The sequence below is a fragment of the Hipposideros armiger genome, unplaced genomic scaffold (assembly GCF_001890085.2).
Source record: "Hipposideros armiger isolate ML-2016 unplaced genomic scaffold, ASM189008v1 scaffold_813, whole genome shotgun sequence".
Taxonomy (NCBI): domain Eukaryota; kingdom Metazoa; phylum Chordata; class Mammalia; order Chiroptera; family Hipposideridae; genus Hipposideros; species Hipposideros armiger.
The window spans coordinates 453616-474480 of record NW_017732163.1 but is presented as its reverse complement, the minus strand read 5'-3'; the positions used below and the strand labels follow the sequence as shown (position 1 = coordinate 474480).

The following is a 20865-nucleotide window of genomic DNA, read 5'->3' as shown; positions in this document are numbered from 1 at the left end:
AGGACATGCCATAATGTTTTTATTTGACAGAAATTGTCATAACCAGAAGCAATGTGTGACACGGAGTGCTGTCATGATGGGTGATGATTTGTGGCACACTTTTAAACACACCTCTCTTAACTGTAGCTCACACCTGACTGTCTGCACTGAACAAGTTGAAACTTGTCACACATTGTAACTAAGGTTCAACGTGCTGCTTGCTGCTTCCGTATTGAAGATCCCTGCCTTTTCCTTGGATGGCACTTGGCAGCAGCATTAGCCTTATTTATTGATCACAATGGAAAGGCTGTGTCACACATCGCTTCTAGTGCAGCAATTTCTGTCACATAAAAACATTACAGTGTGCGGGCCGGCCGAGTGGCTCAGTTGGTTAAGAGCTCACTCAAGAGTTTGAGCTCTGAGCAACAGCGGTTCGAGTCCAGCCCAAGCTGAGCAGCCGCTGAGCTGCCAAGAGGTAGCAGGATGGCTCAGCTAAAAAAAACAAAAACAAAAAAAAAACAAAAAAAACCATTACAGTGTGTCCTCATCCACCTTATTCACTGGCTCATCCCCAAAGTCAAAATGACCATTAAAGGTAAACGTTTTTCAATCGATTCAGGACATCGAAGCAGCCACAAGAGAACAACTAAAGATGCTCTCGGAAGAGGACTTCAAGGGCGGCCAGTTAACTCAGCTGGTTAGAGCATTTGCTCATAACACCAAGGTTGCCGGTTCGATCCCCACACCCTCCACAACTAGATTGAAACAACTACCTGACTTGGAGCTCCTGGGTCCTGGAAAAACACTGTTCTCCAATAAAATCCTTTAAAAAAAAGAGGACTTCCAAAACTGCTTCAGAAAGTGGCAAGAACGATGGGGTAAATGTGTTTGAAGTAAGGGGGCCTATTTTAATGGCAATGTGTCTTTTACTGTAATAAAGTTTTTAAAATTTAAACATCCACCGTATTTTGTGATCACACCTATAATGTTTAAAATTAGTCACCAGATAAACTCTTGGGTTTCCCATCCCTCCAAACCTGGTAAAATGTCTGTTCCACAGAAACAGTGATTTAATAGATGAGAACATTTTTCACACACACTTTAGCACAGTCACACACTCAAGGGCCAGTCAGAACCAAACACGACACACACCGTCACAAGAACCACCGCACACACAGTGACGGCCATTCACACACTCACTGCAGAGAGACAATCGCGTGCAGACTGCACACCCCACACACATACCTTCACACACACACCCCACCACACACCCCAACAGAACAGTACACACGCCGTCGTGTCACCCGATGGTCCCCACGCACGCACGCTCTGGTCCTGCCTACTCCAAAACATCTCGAGACCCGGGCTTACGTCTTGGCTACGGCCTTTACGCCTAGAGACTACGTCTCCCAGACGACACTGCGGCGCTGACCCAATCGCGACGCAGCACTGTTGCGGCTTTGTGCGTCTGCACCATCTTCCGGCTCCAGGCGGCGAGTCCGCCTGTACCGAGGAGGAAGCGCACCAGGGGATGCGGAGGGCGCAGCCGCAGTGGCACCTGGACCCGAGGAGGCGGCAGGTGAGGGGCTCCGGAGTTTGCCGGCTACTCTGGCGTCCGTGCGAGAGTGAGCGCCGCGGCCGGGCGGGTCTCAAGCCTGGGAAGAACCGGAACGTCTCGCTTCAGCTTCGGTCTGCGGCCTCTCTTGCTCTGGACTACATTTCCCATCGGTCCCCGCGGCGCGCGTCTCGCTGGCACCTCCTTTCTGCGTCCCTGGTCATTGCCCCGCCCTATGGACCCCTTAGGGGGGTGTGGAGGGGTCCCGACCCACTGAAAATGCTTGCGGGTGTTTTGCATTCATTCTTTTGCGTGCCTTTTTTTTTTTTTAATTTCGGACGAAGTCTTATTTTATGAGATCCACAAAGAGTTGCAAGACTCCAGAAGATTTAGAATCACTAGTTTAAAAACCGACTTATACTTGGGAACATTTTAGATGATTTTGTTCAAAATCTGTGTCCAACAATGGGGAAATGGTTGAGTAAATGATTGGCCACTCATATAATAAAAACATTACACAGCTATTACAGATAATGCTAAAACAGTGGTCCCAGTAAGGAAAAATTCCTATTTTCATGATATTAAGGAACATTCGTAATTATCTCATTTACTCACTACTTAGAGTAAATACTTGTAAAAAAAAGAATTAAATATTTGTAACATGGTGGGCATTGTCCTAAGCTTCTTTATAAAGAACTCAAGAAGTTGTTAGATAACATCACTCTTAATACTTGGATGTTTTCTATTCCAGTATTGGTTTTGGTTTGGTTTTTTTTGTTATTTTTAGGCCATGTGTCAGTAGGTGGGTGCGTTTGACTTCTTTTGCTGAATGTTTTAATGTTGTATAAAGGGCCCAGTTGTGACTGTCTTTCATTATCATTTAACGTTGCCCCATGTCGATTTTTGATAGTTGCTTGGCACCCATCATCGGGCTGTGCCAAAATTGATTTGACCACTAACCTGCTTTGTTACATACTAATATTCAGTTATGTTTTCCAGCAAATATTGTGCACGCAGCTTTGCACACTTATTTCTCTGTGCAGGGCCTTATTTATGTGCCAATAGTGGAGCACAGGACCTGCTCCATCTAATTTGTAGTCACACCCAATCTGTTGACTCAAGGCAGGATTCATCCACAAAGTGGTGCCCACCAGGCCTTAAGTAGGGCTGTGGGACTGTTTGTGAAATTGGAAGTTGGGGAAAGTGCCAGGGAAACTTTTGAAGGTGTTTGTTACATTGTAGGCATGGGGGAGTTAAAAATGGTCTGGTTCTGGGAAGGCCTCATTGTGGGCTGGGCTGTCTGTGTTTCCTGGCCTGAGGACAGTCTTCCTGGTCTTTGGGACACCATTGTGGTCTCAGTCACCGGGCCAGGTCTGAGGATCCGTCTCAGGTCTGTATCAGTAACAAGGTGGAATTCTCTGGGTATTTAGAGAGAAAGGGCCACTAGTTCCCTGTCTCCTTGCTGCAGCTGAAGCTGGGTTTCCTAAAGTTGGGTGAGGGCCACAATTTGTCCCAACTCCCTCTAATTTATGTGGTAGGTGGGGGTTAGGGAATGGGGACTTGTAACCATGGCATTCTAGGAGCTGTGAGGCAAGCCTGGCCTCTCATATTTGTTATTTCCTCCCCCAGCTCTACCATCTCAGGACTCTGCCCTTCCCCAAGAGAGGAGCCAGGAGGCGGACCCATCAGCCCATGAAATTCTAAAAGTCATGTCCCTCGTGAGTTTAAAATCATGTAAATACTTGCTTTCCTTATCCTGCAGCTTCCACCTGGTTTCTATCCAAGAATCTGCTTCTCAGAGGTTCCCATTTTAGGGAGTGAAAGGACCAGGCAGCTAGTATAGTCTCCCATTGTCCTCTCCTAGCAAAAATGATTGGTTTGGGATTTTTTTCCCCCATAAAAGTAGAAATTCTAGGTCTCACATTGAGAATTTAGTATATGCCAAAGACAGAATAGGCAGTGTACTTTATTACACTGTCACAATTGGGAAAACTCCATTTAGTTGGATTTTAATTTTCATCCCAGGCCTCTATACAATAGTTTTGGTTTGTAATAAAAAGGAATTTTCAAAAACATTAAACCTTCTATTTTATTGATGCCCATTTTCTCTTGTCATCCACTCACATCAGTGGCCTCCAGCCCCCAGCCTCTCTTTCTCTAGAACACTCCATTCCTGCACAGACCTCCTCCATCTCCCCTCATGCCACCAGAGACATGTCCTTGATGTGTGCATATGACAGAATACCTGCCTGTTTTTCCAGGGGTCAGACTTGTTCAGGGACGTGGCTGTAGTCTTCTCCCAAGAAGAATGGGAACGGCTGGCGCCAGCTCAGAGGGATTTGTACAGAGACGTTATGTTGGAGACCTACAGCAACCTGGTCTCACTGGGTAAGGTGACCTGGTCTATTAGTTTGTAGGTTACCCTTGGGCATATCTGTTTCTTCCTTGTTAATCTTGGGTTACTCTTGAGTGGTTAAAGGGCAGCTCTGTGGGCTGAAGCTACATCTTCCCCAACTGTCGGGTGACAGTCATGCCTTCTCCTGGCCCTTCCTGCAGCTGACTCTCCTCCTCGATGACCAGGTTGTGGATCTCAATTCTGGGGTCCACACCATAACCCGGTGGCATGTTTTTTCTCACACCCAGATCTTGCCATTTCCAAACCTGATGTGATCTCCTTCCTGGAGCAAGGCAAAGAGCCCTGGATGGTAGAGAGGGCAGAGACCCGAGGTGTGTGCCCAGGTGAGTGATGCATGCGCGGGAAGAGAGAAGCCACCACAGATAACCATCCGGTTGGGTGGCAGGAAGCAGGCCCTTTCCTCCAAGTCGCCAGACTCAGAGGTCAGGTCTCAGTCATCATCTTCTGTAGCTTGTCAACGCATTTGACAAAAGCGGGTCCCTTTCTGAAGCATTTCTGTATATTTGGGCCATTACTACATCTTTTTCTCGCCTGCCTGTTTACCCCATTCTCAGCCTTCTTTGGTGGATCTTCTCGGAGTCTCTAAATGTTGGAGTTCCCCAGGGCTCAGACTTGGGCTTCTTCGTTCCTATTATTTCCATCCCTCACAACTTTGTCCATGACCATGCTGTAAATACCATGCATACTTGTGCTGTCCAGTATGGCACCATTGGCCCCATGTAGCCATTGAAATTTAGTTAATTACAATGAAGTACACTTAAAACTTCAGTACCTCAGTTGCACTTGCCATATTTCAAATGTTCGGTAGCCACTTGTGGCCTGTGGCCCCTGTATTGAACAATGCAGGTACATTACATCATTGTGGAAAGTTCTGTCGGACACGCAAATGGTTACATTCGCCTTCGGCCTCTCCCTAAACCTCCAGCTACTTATATCGAACCACCTTCTCATCATGGCCACTGGGGTGCCCACCAGGCTTTGAAATTAACAAGTCCACAAAGGAGTCCTGGGTCCCCCCTACCAAGTCTACCCTTCCCCCGTCTTTTGCACTTCAGTAATAGGGCGCTCGATTTTTGCTCAAGTCAAAAACTCTTGAAGCACCCTTGACTTCTCTCTTCCACACACTTCCTTAGTCTGTCAGCAAATCCTGTTCACTCTACTTTGAAATAATCCAGATTTGAACCACTTCTAACTGGTACACTGCTACTGCCCACTTCCCCACCACCATCTTCTGTGGTTTGGACTGTTGCAGTAGCCTCCTTCCTGTCCCTCTGCTTCCATTCTTGTCCACTACAGCGTGTTCTCCACACAACTGCCAGAGCGACTGCTTCTCTCTACACTTCAGTGAGTGTGTATCACATCTCTGCCCAGAACCTGCCGAAGACTTCCCATCTCACTCAGCGAAACTCCAAAATCCATACCATGGCCTAGAAGGTTCTACATCTGTGCTGCCAATAGAGTAGCCACCAGCCACACACGCTATTTAAATTTAAATTTCAACTAAAATTAAATAAAATGTAAATTTCATTCATAGTCACCCTAGCACATTTCAAATGCGCAGTAGTCCTGTGGAGCTAGTGGCTTCCATATTGGACCGCGCAGAGTGGAACATTTTCAGTATCACAGAAAGTTTTGTTCTGTGTTGCTCTACGTGATCTGGTTCCCCTGATTTCATCTGTCACTCTCCCTAAGGCTCATTTGGTTAGAGCCACCCAAGCTCTTTGCTGTTCTGTTAGCATAGGGGTTGGCCAGTGTTTTCTTTAAAGGGATAAATAGTAAATATTTTAGGCATTGGGAGCCCATGTGGTCTGTGTCACAGCTGCTCAGCTCTGCCATGGTGGCACATCCTGGCTTTGACACTGCCAGCACAGCCCTGCCTCAGGGCTGTCCCCTCTGCTGGCAGTGCTCCCGCACTGGATGATGGGTTTCTCAGTCTCAGGGGTGCTGATATTTTGTGCAGGATAATTCTTTGTTGTGGAGGGCCGTGCTGCACTGTGGGATATATAGCAGCCTCCTCGGCCTCTACTCACTAGATACCCCTGCTGTCACTGGGACAACAATGTCTCCAGACATTGCCAAATGTCCTGGGTGGGGAAAGAATCTTCCCTGATTGAATACCAGTCACAATGTGACAGGAGACCAAAAACATCAGTAAACAGTTTCCACAATGTACTATAAGAGCACTTCAAATTGGGAGCTAAGACCTGAGCATCACAGGTGTGGACTCACCACAGTCAGGTGGCAGTTGGCCCCTGGCAGTGAGCGAGATCAGGTGTGGCCTGAGTGTCAGGAGTGAAGACGTGTGCTGCCGTTTAATCTGTGTCCTCAGGTCCCAGGGATCAGGATGGGGGCACCTTGGGAGGCTGTTATTTTGCCTACCACACCTGTGATGTCAGAGAACTTTTGGTTTTGAGTTTGGACAGCACACTGTTTGATTGCTTGTTTCTTTCCTCAGTTTTTTACTCCTTAGATGTGTGGGTTTGTGTCGTATTTAAAGGGGACATCTCCCTCTGAGGTTACAGAGTCTGCTATGTTTTTCTAGTTTATTTATTATAATATGATCCATCTGGAATTTATCCTACTGTAAGATGTGATTTCACATTAACTTTCACATTGTTATCTAGTTGTTCAAATAGCATTGGTTAGCTAATTTTATCTTTTCCCCACGAATCTCTAAAGCCACCTATATCATCTTCTATTTTACCTCTGTGTTTGGATCTATTTTTGGACTTTGTTCTATCCCATTAGTCTTTCTGTCTAATTATATGACACCACCATGCTGTTTTAATTATTGAGGGCTTATATATGTTTTAAAAACCTGATAGAATTATTTCTTCTTCATTTTTTTTTTAAAGATTTTTATTGGGGAATTGGGGGGATGGGAACAGCGCTGGGGAATTGGGGGAAGGAGAACAGACAAGTTGCTGTCGTTTTGTTCTTCAGTCTAGTTGTGGAGGACGTTGCTTCACGGGCACCATCATTGCGCTCTTCCCAGGTGAGGCACATCAGTCGCCGGCTTCTGGACCGCTGCTCACTGCGGCTGCTGGCCGCTCACGCTGACTGCTGGCCACACACGGTAGCCCATGGCAACCCACTGCCACAGGGGCTGCAGCCTACGCCATCGCCGGTGACTCACAGCAGCCAGCTCCAGGTTGAGCTGTTGGTCAGCATCTTAGCTGTGGAGGGCAGTGTCACTGGCCTTCATATGTGGGATCCGAACCGGGGCCCTCTGGCGTCCCAAGCAGTTCTTAACCATCGTGCCACTCGGCCGGCCCTCCTCTTCATTTTATTTTTCAGATTTCCTGGCTGTTCTCATTTATTTTCCCATCTGAACATTAGAATCAGACTATCTGGCTTCAAAAAAAAAAAAAAGAAAGAAAATCATGTAATTTTTCTTACTGAGGTCATGATAAATTTATAGATTAATTCAGGAGAAAACTGATTTCTCTCTTAAGTGGAGCCTGCTATCGAAGGTCGTGTTAGGCTTTCCCTTTCGTTTATATCCACCCCAATGAAGGTTAAACATTTTCTTTATACAGATCTTGTATGTTTCTTCTTCATTTATTCCCAGGTATTTTATATTTATTGCTGCTATTGGAAATGGCATAATCCATAATATGGACTAATATAATGTGACATTCACACATATTATATTCAAACTGGTTATTTTTTATATGATAAAAGCCATTCATATCTTTAGATTAATTTTGTAGCTAACCCAACTTCCTGAATTTTTTCACTGTTTATCACTGTTTTCTATGTAATTCTTTCGAGCTTGCCAAGTATTCACTTATATCATCTGCAAATGGTGATAATGTTTTTGCATTTTTATACCTCTTAGGTTTTTTTCTCTTGCTTGATTAGGAGGCTGATTATATAGGATCCCCCAGAACAGTGTTAGTGGAACTAGTGTACTTCTGAATCTTGTTCTTGACCTTAATAGCAAAGTTTTTAGTATTTTCTCATTAAACAGAATATCAAACTTGGGTATATGAGTAAGATGTTTTTTACTTATTTGGTTAAAGAAGCATCCACTTTTCAAATCTTGAGTTGTTTTTTTTCTTTTTCAGTCTCTTAAAAACCTGGGTTATGTGAATAGATTTCCTAACATTGAATACTGATCTAACCATGCAAGTGTTGCATTTATTGAGCATGTTGTGGTAATTTTTACGTTTTCCAGAAAATTTCCTTTTTAAGTTTAATTTTAATTTTTAAAAAATGATAAAAATACATAACATTTCACCTTTATAATCACTTTCAAGGGTATAGTTCATTGGTAGTTAGTACAGTCACAGTGTTGTATGACTGTCACTGTTAACTAGTTTTAGAATGTTTTTATCACCCTCTGATATCATGATTTATAATAAGAAATATGTATGAGGCGTGATCAAAAATATGGTAAATGTTTAAATTTAAAAAAGTTTTTTATAGTAAAAGACACATTGCCATTAAAATATTCCCCCTCGCTTCAAACACACTTATCCTTTTCGTCCTTGCCACTTTCTGAAGCAGTTCTAGAAGTCTTCTTTCCTGAGTGTCTTTAGTTGCACTGTCCTGGATGCCCTCAAAATGTCCTGAATTGATTCAAAACGTTTACATTTCATGGTCATTTTGACTTTGGGGAAGAGCCAGAATTCGCATGGTGCCAAATCTGGTGAATAAGGTGGATGAGGACACAATGTAATGTTTTTATGTGACAGAAATTGCTGTACCAGAAGCATTCTGACACGGAGCCTTTCCCTTTGTGATCAGAAATCAGGTAAATGCTGCTGCCAAGTGACTTCCAACGGAAAGCCAGGGATCTTCAATACAGAAGCAACACGTTGAACCTTAGTAACAGTGTGTGACAAGTTTCAACTTGTTCAGTGCAGTCAGGTGTGATCTATGGTTGAGAGAAGATGTGTTTAAAAGTGTGCTGTAAATTACCTTCCATCATGACAATGCTCTGCTCCATGTCACACATCACTTCTGGTACAGCAATTTCTGTCAAATAAAAGCATTACGGTGTGTCCTCATCCACCTTATTCATTAGATCTGGCACCATGCGACTTCTGGCCCTTTCCCAAAGTCAAAATGATTCAGGACATCGAGGCAGCCACAACAGTGCAACTAAAGACACTCATGAAAGAGGACTTCCAGAACTGCTTCAGAAAGTGGCAAGAACGATGGGATAAGTGTGTTCGAAGCGAGGCGGAGTATTTTGAGGGGGATTAATGGCAATGTGTCTTTTACTGTAATAAATTTTTATTTAATTTAAACACCATATTGCTTGATCACACCTCGTATTTGATCTTCATCTCCATTTTCTGGCACAGCTCTGACAACCTTTGGAATCTGTGAAGTAATGAGTCTTCTTGTGTGCTGATGAGTGACTGGGGGCTCCTGGATAGCTTCAGCCAGGGTGGGGACTGTTTTAGAGGGGAACCAGTCATCAGAGGGTTGGAACTTGTGGTCCTACCTCCCTCCCTCTCCCCAACTTCTAGGGAGGAGAGAGGGGCTGGAGGTTGAGTTAATTGTCAATGGCCAGATTTAATCAATCTTGCCTACGTAATGGAACTTTCCTAAAAATCCCTAAAGTCTGGGGTTCAGAGAGCTTCCGGGTAGGTGAGCCCATGGAGGTTGGAGGGTGGCACCTGGAGAGGCGTGGGTGCTTCATTTCCCCACCTCGCCCCCAACACACACACACACCTGGCCCTATGCCTCTTCCATCTAGCTGCTCCTGAGTTGTATACTTTGTAATAAACTGGTAATCTAGTGAATAAGCTATTTTTCTGTGAGCCGTTCTAGCAAATGATTGAACCCCAGGAGGGGGTCATGGGAACCTCCAATTTATGGGGGGGGGCAATGGAGCCAGAGACAGCCCTATGGAGCAAGCCCCTAACCTGTGGGGTCTGACACTATCTGCAGAAAGACAGTGTCAGAATTGAATTAAAATTGTGGGCCGCCCAGTCAGTATGTGCGAGGGAGCTGAGAATCGCTCAGTGTGGGGGTAAACTGACACGTTTCGTGACCAGAAGTGACATACGGAGAGTAGAGTGGTGTTGAGCGTGTGTTTTTCCTAGACATACCCCAGAGGAAAGCAGTTACTCCCCATCCCCTCAGCCCCTGACAACCACTCATCTGCTCTTTATGCATTTTCTTATTGTGGACATTTCACATAAATGTAATCACAGTATGTGGCCTTTGGTGTCTGGCTTCCTTCACTTAGCATGATGTCCTTCAGGTTTATCTGTGTCATAGCATGTGACAGAATTTCCTTCCATTTTAAGGCTGTATGTATAGGACCACAATTTTGTTATCCTTTCATCTGTGGATGGACATTTGGGTTGCTTCCACCTCTTGGCTCTTGTGAATAATGTTGCAGTGAACGTGGTTTTGAAGATACCTCATTTAGATTTGGTTTCAATTCTTTTGGGTATAGTATACCAAGCAGTGGAATTCCTGGATCATATGGAAGTTCAATGTTTAATTTTTTTAGGAACCTCCATACTGTTTTCCTTACAACTGCACCATTTCACATTCCTACCATTAGTGCACAGGGGTTCCAATTTCTACACATCCTCACCAACACTTGTTATTTTCTATTTGGTTTGTTTTAGAGTGGCCATCCTAATGGCTGGGAGGCAAGGTCTCTTTCTAGTTTTGATTTGCATTTGTCTAATGATTGGTGATGTTAAGCATCTTTTTATGTGCTTGTGGGCCACGTGTATGTCTTCTTCAGGGAAATTTCTATTCAAGTCCTTTGCCCATTCTTTAATCAGGTTGGGTTGGTTTTTGTTTTTTTTTTTTGCTGTTGAGTTGTAGGAGTTCTTTACATATTCTGGATATATGGTTTGCAGATATTTTCTTCCAATCCGTAGGTTGCCTTTTCACTCTATTAATGGTTTTCTTTGATGCACAGGCAATTCTAAGTTTGATGTAGTACCATTTGTCTACTTTTGCTTTTGTGGTCTGTGCTTTTCGTGCCATATCCGAGAAATTATTGCCAAATACAAAGCTGTGAAACTTTTCCCCTGTGTTTTCTTCTAGGAGCTTTATAGTCCTAGACCCTGTGTTTAAGTCTTCATTCCATTTTGAGTTAATTTTTGTACATGGTGGAGGGTAAGGGTCCTGCTTCATTCTTTTGCATGTGGATATCCAGTTTTCTCAACACCATTTGTAGAAGAGACTGTCCTTTCCTCATTGCATGGTCTTACACCCTTGTCAAAGATCATTTGACCACAAGCATGACGGTATATTTCTGGGCTCCGTTCTGTTCCATTGGTCTACATGTCTGCCTTTATGCCAGTACCACACTGTTTTAATTTCTGTAGCTTTGTCATATGTTTTGAAGTCAGGAACTGTGAGACCTCCAATTTTGTTCTTTCTTTTCAAGATTGTTTGACTATTTGAGATCCCTTGAGGTTCCATATGAGGAAACCAAAACATTTTAATGTTAAGACTACACATAAGATTTTTTGACATTATTTTATTGGTTATCCAAAATAGTGACTATGAATACTAAATAATTAACTGTAAAATAATTGTGCTTGGTCCTGTCAGGAAAACATGAAAATAATACAGACAACCTCACTATTATCATTTCTACTTTGCAACTTTATAGAGAATTGAACTGAAGCCAGAAGTTAGAAAATTATGACTGCCAGTCCTATCTGTGGATAGTTATAATACAATATTTAATTAGTGATGGCTTACTTTAGGTAAGAGGAAAACTACTCCTGGAATAAACAACACTATACCTTGACTGTCATAATTCAACAAACTCAGCTGTGTCAGGTGTCTGTGATAGAAAAAGTGGCAATTTAAAGACAGGAATGCTTTTAAAGGAATGTCCTTAGAGGCAGCAGAGGGTTTTCCCACACTGCCAGAAAAACCAAGTAATGTGTGATCACTTTAATTCCTAAAACCAGTCTTCCATTTGGGCACAGTTTCGCGTTCCCAAACTAGTGTCTGTCCACCAGGCAGGCTTTACTACTCCATGGCCCACCGCAGCCTTTTAGTTTTCCATTGTGGGATGGCAGCCAGGTGTCACTAACCATGGAGCAGCTCAACCACTGGTTCATAGGTGGCTGTCATAATGGCTGTGTTGGGAATCTGCCTGCCTGGAGTTGTCAGACCACACAGTAATGAGACCCATAACCTTCCTCTTGAACATGCAAACATGGCACCTGAAAAAACACCTGTCCTTTGTGCCCTCTTCACGGTCTTGTTCTCACAACTTCATGTGGACATGCTACAGTTGTGGCACAAGTGTTTGAAGTGACAGCAGTATCATTCCCACAAAATCTGATTCTTCTTTCTCAGGCTCTTCATCATCTTACATCATAGAAGTGATCTTACATTCCTGTAGTTTTCACTAATAAATACTTACACAAATAACAAAATAAATCTCAGCCTCTGATTTGCCACCATATGAGGCAGACATGCTCACCTAACGTCCTGTTGGGCCATCTATATGATACACTTCATGAACACCTTCAAGAGCACCCATTCACGTTGCCCTGTAGTTCTTTGCATCACTGCAATTGATTCTTTATAAGCCAAATGGGATTGGGTGTTATGACTGCAGTAAAACGGGCCACCACAGCTGAAATCATGTACCAGGTAGAATCAGGACCAAGTATACCATTTCGCTTTTCCTTGCAGTTTGAATGAGCAGCGAAGAATGTTGGTCTGGAAGAGGCCACTCCCCCTTAAACTGGGGCCTAATCCTCTCAACAAGGAACAAGGCCCTCCTTTTAACAAGATCACCCTTAGGCACCAGAAAGTTCCTGGAGAAACTGGTCCAGTTGATACCATGTCTAGCCATGGTGTCAGCTAAACTTCAGAGATAGGAAGTGTCACAGCAGGAGGCTGCAGCTGGCTTATTATAGCATCCAGTGGACATGTGAGAATGCTCTCCCCCACTCCCCGCCCTGTACCACCATACCCCCTAGCAAGAAGGTACGCCAGCATGTTCCTCCGGCCAGATGACCTTCCAAGCATCCTCGCCATCATTTTACAAAATCCACTTTATCGAGGTATAATTTATGTTCAATAAAACACCCACATTTAAAGTAAAATATTCTGATGAGTATTGACAAATATATACACTCGTGTAGCCACTACCACAGTCAACATAGAGGACATTTCCATCACCCTGAAAAGTCCCCTTTATTTCCTTCCTACACCATTGCTCATACCGCAGCCCCAGGCAGCCAGTGCTTTGCATTCTGCCACTCTAGATTGTATTTGTCTTTTCTAGGGTTACATAGAAACATTCATTTTTTAAAAACGTGGTGATCCTGATTCATACTAGTATTTTCGAACTACACTTAAAACCTCTCTGATTATCTCACTGATCTCATTTATGGTATTTCATCTTTCTCTGTTCTACTTGTCCATTTTCTAATGGCTTAGGCAGATTCAAGAGCTATAGGTATTGTGTTGAGTCTAAATTTCCAATTTTTACTACACAAGTTCCTTACTCTGAAGAGGTAAAAACAAACAAACAAACAAACAAACACATCCTTGCCTTTTTGTTCTTTTGCAGTATTGGAGTCCAGGTATGATACTAAGGTATTGTCTCCAAAGCAGCCCATTTGTGAAGTGCGGTCCCCCCGGTGGGAGATAAGGGAAGGCCTTACAAGTTACGGTCTTGAGTGCTCGAGTTTCCAAGACGATTGGGAATGCAGAAGCCAGTTTAACAGGCAACAGGGAAATCCAAATGGACATTTGAGACAAATGACAATCAATCACAAAGAAGTGCCCACTTTCGACCAGCAAGCATCCCTTACTTTTTATCAGAAAATTCATACTGGAGACAAACCCTGTGGATATGATGAATGCAGAGAAGACTTCTGGCCAGAGGACTTCCTTATTAGTCATCAAGGACTTCATACTAATGAGAAACCCTATAAATGTAAGGAATGTGGGAAAGCCTTTAAATATGGCTCACGACTAATTCAACATGAGAATATTCATTCTGGCAAGAAACCCTATGAGTGTAAAGAATGTGGAAAGGCCTTTAATTCAGGTTCAAATTTCATACAACACCAGAGAGTTCATACTGGCGAGAAACCTTATGAATGCAAGGATTGTGCAAAGGCCTTTAGTCGGAGCTCACAGCTGATTGAACATCAACGAATTCACACTGGAGAGAAACCCTATCAATGTAAGGAGTGTGGGAAGGCCTTCAATCGGATCTCACATCTTAAAGTACATTATAGAATTCATACGGGTGAGAAGCCCTATGCCTGCAAGGAGTGTGGGAAGACCTTCAGTCATCGGTCTCAGTTGATTCAACATCAGACTGTTCATACTGGCGAGAAGCTATATGAATGTAAGGACTGTGGGAAGGCCTTTAATCAAGGCTCAACTCTTATTCGGCATCAGAGAATTCATACCGGTGAGAAACCCTATGAATGTAAGGCATGTGGGAAGGCCTTTAGAGTGAGCTCACAACTTAAGCAGCACCAGAGGATTCACACTGGAGAGAAACCCTACCAGTGCAAGGTATGCACTAGGGCTTTCAAACGGGTGTCACATCTAACTGTGCATTACAGAATTCATACGGGCGAAAAGCCCTATGAATGTAAGGCCTGTGGGAAGGCCTTCAGTCACTGCTCACAACTGATCCAACATCAGGTCGTTCATACTGAGGGAAAGCTCTATGACTATAAGGAAGGTGGGAGGACTTTAAATCATGATTCAACCACTGTTCAACATCAGCGAATGCAAAATAGAGAAACACAAGGGAATTTAATAAATGTAGAAAAGCCTTCCATCAGCACTTATCCCTTGCTCATCATCAGGGAATTTATGTTAGCAAGCAATCATATGAATGGAAGTACTGGGGAGAGCCCTTTGGCATAGGCTTGTCACAGCTTACTCCTTATATGTCGGAGAAACACTTCAGTGTAACATGAGTGGGAATGCCTTCATTCAGAGCTGACCTTAGTATCTTGAGTCATAAAATTCATATTGAAGAAAAATTTTACGGATGTAAGTCGTTGAGACCATGATTGTCAAAGAAGCGAGGAAAGGTTGGAAAAATTTTGTCTTTTAACACATTCCCAATTCACCTTTTCTAACCACTGTGTAATAATTTTAACAATAATAAAAAGTTTTCATTTTTTTGGAAAGAAAAAAGAAAACAGCCACACTATTCTTGAGTTAACAAGGAAATAAATCTTGCAATTACCATGAATGGTAAAGGAAAGAACGACAGAGTTTTACATGCCAGCAGACATGGGATGTGGCTAACGCTACTCAGAATTTTTATGGCCTTGTTAAACATGAAAACCTGAAATATTATACTCAGATATACTAAATGTACTATTCAAGAAGCCAGAAAAGAGAATACCAAACACTCAGGTGATGAAAGAACAAATGAATACAAAATGATGAAATATAAAGTGGTTATCTTACAATAATCTCAGTTTTTATTTCTTCCCTCATCTAAGAGTAAACTAAATTTAGGAGATGGTTTCTTAATTTCCACATTAATTGTTTTGGGTTATCTTTTATAACTTCTGTCACAGATAGAAGGGATTGATTGCCTACCCAGCAACCATACCCAATTCCCCTTCCTATTGACAGCATCTGGGTTTTGCCTTAGAACCTAAAGATGTCAGATGCTAATTTTCAGCCTCCTTTGCAGCTCAGGATAGCCCATATGTTCCAGTGTATGGCCAGTGTGTTCCAGGGATGGACCTGCAGGGCTTTGGGAAAGATTTTCCTCATTCAGAAGAGACAGATACATTAGAAAGACTCCCCTCTGCTTTCCTGCTTTTAAACATTTTCCTATGAGAACATGATGCCTGGAGCTGCTGCAACCATTTTGGAATCAGGAGGAGGAAACAGCCTCAGAGAAGCTGATTGGAGCCCTGACAACACAACTACGAGGCCCATTCAGAAACTGTCTGTTTGATGCCTTGTTATGTAAGAAATAAACCTTTATTGCTGAAGTTAATTTTAGTTGGATGTTTGGTTAACTTTTCAGCCAAAAGCATCCTAAATTATGTAACCTCAAATTTTATTATGATTGGTAAATGTGGCCTGGAAATACCTACTTTTTTTGAATTTGACATTTTTCTTTGTGGCTAAGTACAGGATTGATGTTTGTATATGTTCCATAACATTGTGTGTGTGTGTGTGTCTCTCTCTCTCTCCCGCTCCCTCTTTCTGTCTCTCTCTCTCTCCCTCTCTCCCCCTCTCTCTCCCTCTCTTCCTCCCTCTCCCTTCCTCCCCACCCTCCCTCTCTCTCTCTCTCTATACACACACACACACACACACACACACACACACATATATATATATATATTCTACTTTTTTTAGATGTAAGATTCTATTTAAAACTTGATTATAATGGTAAAATTCTCTATGTTCTTATATAATTTGGTGTACTGGATCAGAATTTCCTAAAAATTGAACTTTTTAACCAACCTCATGAATCTCCAGAGATTTTTATTTTTTAATTTATGTTCTTTGACCCATAAAGACATATGGCTTAACCCCTTATGGCTTAACCCCTATTTATGAATCATACCTTTTATCATTATATAATATCCTACTCTGCCAGGTATAAGGGTCAACAAACCAAATCTGGCCTGCTGCCTGTTTTATAAATAAAGTTTTATTGAAACACAGCCATGCTCATTTATTTTCATGTTGTCTACAAACTGCTTTTGCACTATCACAGCAGAGCTAAGTGGTTGCAACAAAGACTGTGGCCATGAAGCCTATATTTGCTGTCTGGTCCTGAAGATAAAAAAAGTTTGCTAACCCTTGCCTAGTGTAATCCTTCTGATAATTTATTTCCATACTGTGTGATATAATGATTTATCTTTGTTCACCTGGTATGTTTTTGCCCACTCACTCATTTTTAACCCTTGTCATTTTAATTATTTCTTTAAAAAAAACAAACTTTTTTCAAAACTCAAACTCTGGATTTTTTTTCCCCACAGGGAAATTCACATTTTTATTTAGTATAATACTTCAGCTTTATTCCTTTCATTTTATGTTGTGTGTACTGTTTACAAGGTGTGATAAAAAATATGAATGTTTAAATAAAAATTATTACAGTAAAAGCTTATTGCCATTAATCCCCCTCACTTCAAACTTATCATTCTTGCCACTTTCTGAAGCAGTTCTGGAAGTCCTCTTTTGCGAGTGTCGTTACTTCATCCTCCATCATGACAATGCTATGTGTCACACATGACTTCTGGCATGGCAATTTCTGTCAAAAACATTATGGTGTATCCTCATCTACCGTATTTACTGGATCTTGCGCTGTGTGACTTTTGGCTCAAAAGTCAAAATGACCATGAAAGATAAACATTTTGAATTGATCAGGACACTGAGGCAGCCACAACTGCAACTAAAGACACTCATGAAAGAGGACTTCCAGAACTGCTTGAGAAAATGGCAAGAATAATGGGATACATGTGTTTGAAGCGAGGGGGAATATTTTGAGGGGGATTAATGGCAATGTGTCTTGTTGTAATAGATTTTTAAAATTTAAACATTCACCATATTTTTTTATCACGCCTCTTATATTATCTAGGTCATTTCCTTATGTTGGCTGATCATTGCCTTTTTCTCTGGCTAAATTGGAACTTCCCACTGTGCTTAGAGTGGTAGTTATCTCCCCATTCTTAGTCATTATTTGGGCAGAATGAGAGGACTATTACATACTCTCACCTGTGATTAAGCCCTTGCTTTCTCTTCCCATCCCGTCACTAACCTAATGAAAACTTTTAGCAGCAGAGCTTTTAGTTTTGCTGTTATTTCATTTATTTGATGCTTATGTTAGTGCCAGACCCACTCATGATGTCTATTTAAATTGAAATATAGTCAGAGAAACATGCATTTCCAGCCACTGTTTTTTATTGTTTTTTTCCTGTCTTGAGGAACAGTTTTATTTCACATGCTGTTTGGTTAGACTTTTATTGAGTATTTATGTTTATCTCAATAAATGGTATATAGCTGGTATCCTCTGAATTTTTATATGTCAAACACTTTCTTGTACCTTCCCAAGTTATATTTTCAGTTGGTACAACATTCTTGGATTATAGTTTTTTCTCAATAATCCATAGATGTCACTTCATTGAATTCTGGCTTCTGGTCTTCTATAAGAGGAACCCAATGCTGATCTGATTCTCTTAGCTTATGTAGATGTATTTGGTTCCTGTTGCTGCTGTAGCAAGTTGTTAAAATTTTAGTGGCTTAAAACAACACAGGTTTATTATCTGGAGGTCAGAAGTCTGAAATAGGTCCCACTGGGCCAAAATCAAGGTGTCAGCAGAGCTGTGTTCTCTGTGATGAGGCTTTATGGGAGAATTCATTTCCTAGCCCTTTTTAGCTTCTAGAGCCTGCCACCTTCCTTGGTATGGCCCCTTTTCATCTTTAAGGCCAGCAGTAGCCAATTGCATCACCCTGCCACTGACTGTTCTTTTCCATTGCTTTTAAAGGCCTTTGTGATTATACTGGGCTCATCAGGATAATCTTATCTTAAGGTCAGCTGATTAACAACTTTAATTTTATCTGCAACTTAATTCCCTATTGCCATGTAGCATATCCACAGGTTCCTAGGATTAGGACATAAACATCTTCAAAGGGCCATAATTCTGCCTACCACAGCAACTGCTTCTCTCCCCGCATTTGGCAAGAGTTGCTAATCTTAGAATTCAGGAACTTGAGCAGGATATGTTTAGATAGTCTCAAGTCTTTTTTTTTTTAGCCCAAGGAAATTTTCTTCTAAATATTGTTTCATTAGTGTTTCCCAATTGTTTTATTTCTATTTAAAAACTTAAATATTTTGAATCAGTATATTTTCATGATTTACAAACTTGAAAATTAAAAAAAGTATGCAGTAACAAGTCTGTTTATCCTTTCTCCCTTCTGTCCATTATATGAACAGAACACAACCTCCTTGGGCCTTGCGCTTTGATTCTCAAAGTGTGAAAATCAACCTCTCTATGCCTAATTCACCTCTTCTTTTTTTTTTTTTAAAGAACTTTAAAACCACAGTCACTTATTTTTATTTATTTATTTATTTATTTATTTTTAAAGATTTTTTTTTAATTGGGGAATTGGGGGGATGGTAACAGTGCTGGGGAATTGGGGGAAGGGGAACAGACAAGTTGCTGTCATTTTTTTTGTTCTTCAGTCTAGTTGTGGAGGACGTTGCTTCACTGGCCCAAGTTGGCACCATCATTGCGCTCTTCCCGGGCGAGGCTCATCAGTCGCCGGCTTCTGGACAGCCGCTCACTGCGGTTGCTGGCCGCTCACGCTGGCTGCTGGCTACATACGGTAGCCCATGGCAACCCACTGCCACAGGGGCTGCAGCCTACGCCGTCGCTGGTGACGCACAGCAGCCCAGCTCCAGGTTGAGCTGTTGTTCAGCATCTTAGCTGTGGAGGGCAGTGTCACTGGCCCTCATATGTGGAATCCGAACCGGGGCCCTCTGGCATCCCAAGCCAGTTCTTAACCATCGCGCCACTCGGCCGGCCCCTCACCTCTTCTTTTAATATCAGTAATAAAAATTCCTTAGAATAATCCTGCAGTAAGATTATATATATTTATAGGAGAAAAAAGATGTAGAAAAATTAAGCAACTTGCTGAAAAACACAAAGGTAGGATGTGAGTGGTCATGTTGGTGTTTGCCCTCAGGTCTGTGTGACTCAAAAATCTCCTTCAGCAGGTACTGGACCTTGTTGGTTTCATTTTTTTCCTGTTCAGTTGGCATTGTTTGGAGTTAGAGGTGGAGTGCTATGATTACAAGTCCTCTCGTTGCTGAATGCTTCACAGGGTTTGTCCCCACATCATGTGTGCAGCTGCCGGGGGGGCCCAGTCATGGGCTGCATGGCCCTGATGGTGAAACACGTGTGTCCTGGGATGGCCAGTCCCTAAAATGAGCCTCATGGGCAGGGCAAGAAAACCCCGGCCCACTTTGGTGAGAATTAACTTTCCTCAGAGATGATGGCCCTCAATGACATTTTAACTTTTAATGAAAATTATCATTTTAGTGTGTAATCTATTGCAGAATTCTGTGCAGTGGTTCTAGAATCTTGAGATTGTTTGATGTGTTATATAAGAATTTATTTGCTATCGTCATTCCCATGTAAAAGAGAGGCATATCATTCGGCATAGTGTCATAAACTTGCAAAACAGAAAAAAAATTTAAAATCTTTCATCAAACACGATGCCTGCAGGGAGATGCTTCTCTATTTCCAGCCCCCTCCAAGTGGAATCAAGGTAAAGTCCTTAGAGAAAGCAACATCAGAGATAGAAGACATTTGCTTCATTACATCACAGAAGCCATGACTGCTGGGTTAGGAAGCCGTATCTTCGTGCCTTGCATCTAAGCAGTTGTCCCCTTGTGAGGACAAGTCAACGGTTCTTAGACTCCACTACACCTGGGGGGGTGGTAGCGGCCAGTCCAGAATCCAGAAGGGAGGACACTGAAGCGCATTGAAGCTTGTTACCGGGTGTGGGGAGTGTATTTGGAGGGGTTCTGGGTGGTGATGGGATGTCCCATTCCTGACTCTTCTGCCTCGACTACATTTCTCAAAGACCATGGTGGCAGGGAATGTGCACGGCCCCAAATGAACCCCAGTATCATTTTCACAAGGAGTGCCCTACATTCAAGAATGACTGTGTGACTCTCATATGTCCATCATGTGGAATACTATACAGTTAATAAAAATTAGATATTTGAAGAGTTTTTCACAATCAGGCGAGGAAGAGTGAAAATAGGGAATATGTAAAATGGAATTATTTTAACCAAGCTGCTAAATTATTCACTTTAGGAACATCACAGAAATGGTGATATGAGGAATGCTGCTTGAAATCTCCCCTGGAAGGTACAACAAATTGAACAGTTATAATTCAACAAACGAGTCCCTGCGCGGCACACAGAAACATCTGAGAG

General features: G+C 42.3%; 1 protein-coding gene and 1 pseudogene across 5 annotated transcripts; one reads left to right on the top strand and one right to left on the bottom strand.

Moving 5' to 3' along the window:
• Positions 1–878: 878 nt before the first annotated feature.
• ZNF582 (zinc finger protein 582) lies at positions 879–20782 on the top strand. 5 transcript variants are annotated; one of them, XM_019628867.1, is made up of 5 exons: positions 879–1558; positions 3796–3922; positions 4178–4273; positions 13483–14444; positions 20744–20782. In XM_019628867.1, exons 1-5 carry the CDS (start codon positions 1511–1513, stop codon positions 20780–20782), a joined length of 1272 nt encoding a protein of 423 aa, XP_019484412.1. In that variant the 5' UTR covers positions 879–1510. The 5 variants fall into 5 exon arrangements, with proteins under 5 accessions (XP_019484412.1, XP_019484411.1, XP_019484408.1 ...); XM_019628866.1 differs by lacking the exon at positions 20744–20782 and adding an exon at positions 15592–16142; XM_019628865.1 differs by lacking the exon at positions 20744–20782 and adding an exon at positions 3164–3252 and having other exon boundaries at positions 880–1558; positions 13483–15682.
• Positions 11982–13297, bottom strand: LOC109374341 (solute carrier family 25 member 36 pseudogene; annotated as a pseudogene).
• Positions 20783–20865: the final 83 nt, after the last annotated feature.

What these genes read in the sequence shown, in the direction of transcription:
- ZNF582 (XM_019628863.1), top strand. Translation starts at nt 1,511, where the DNA reads ATGCGGAGGGCGCAGCCGCAGTGGCACCTGGACCCGAGGAGGCGGCAG. An exon ending in TGGACCCGAGGAGGCGGCAG is followed by an intron (nt 1,559 to 3,795) that starts GTGAGGGGCTCC and finishes CTGTTTTTCCAG; the next exon opens with GGGTCAGACTTGTTCAGGGA. An exon ending in GACCCGAGGTGTGTGCCCAG is followed by an intron (nt 4,274 to 13,482) that starts GTGAGTGATGCA and finishes GTTCTTTTGCAG; the next exon opens with TATTGGAGTCCAGGTATGAT.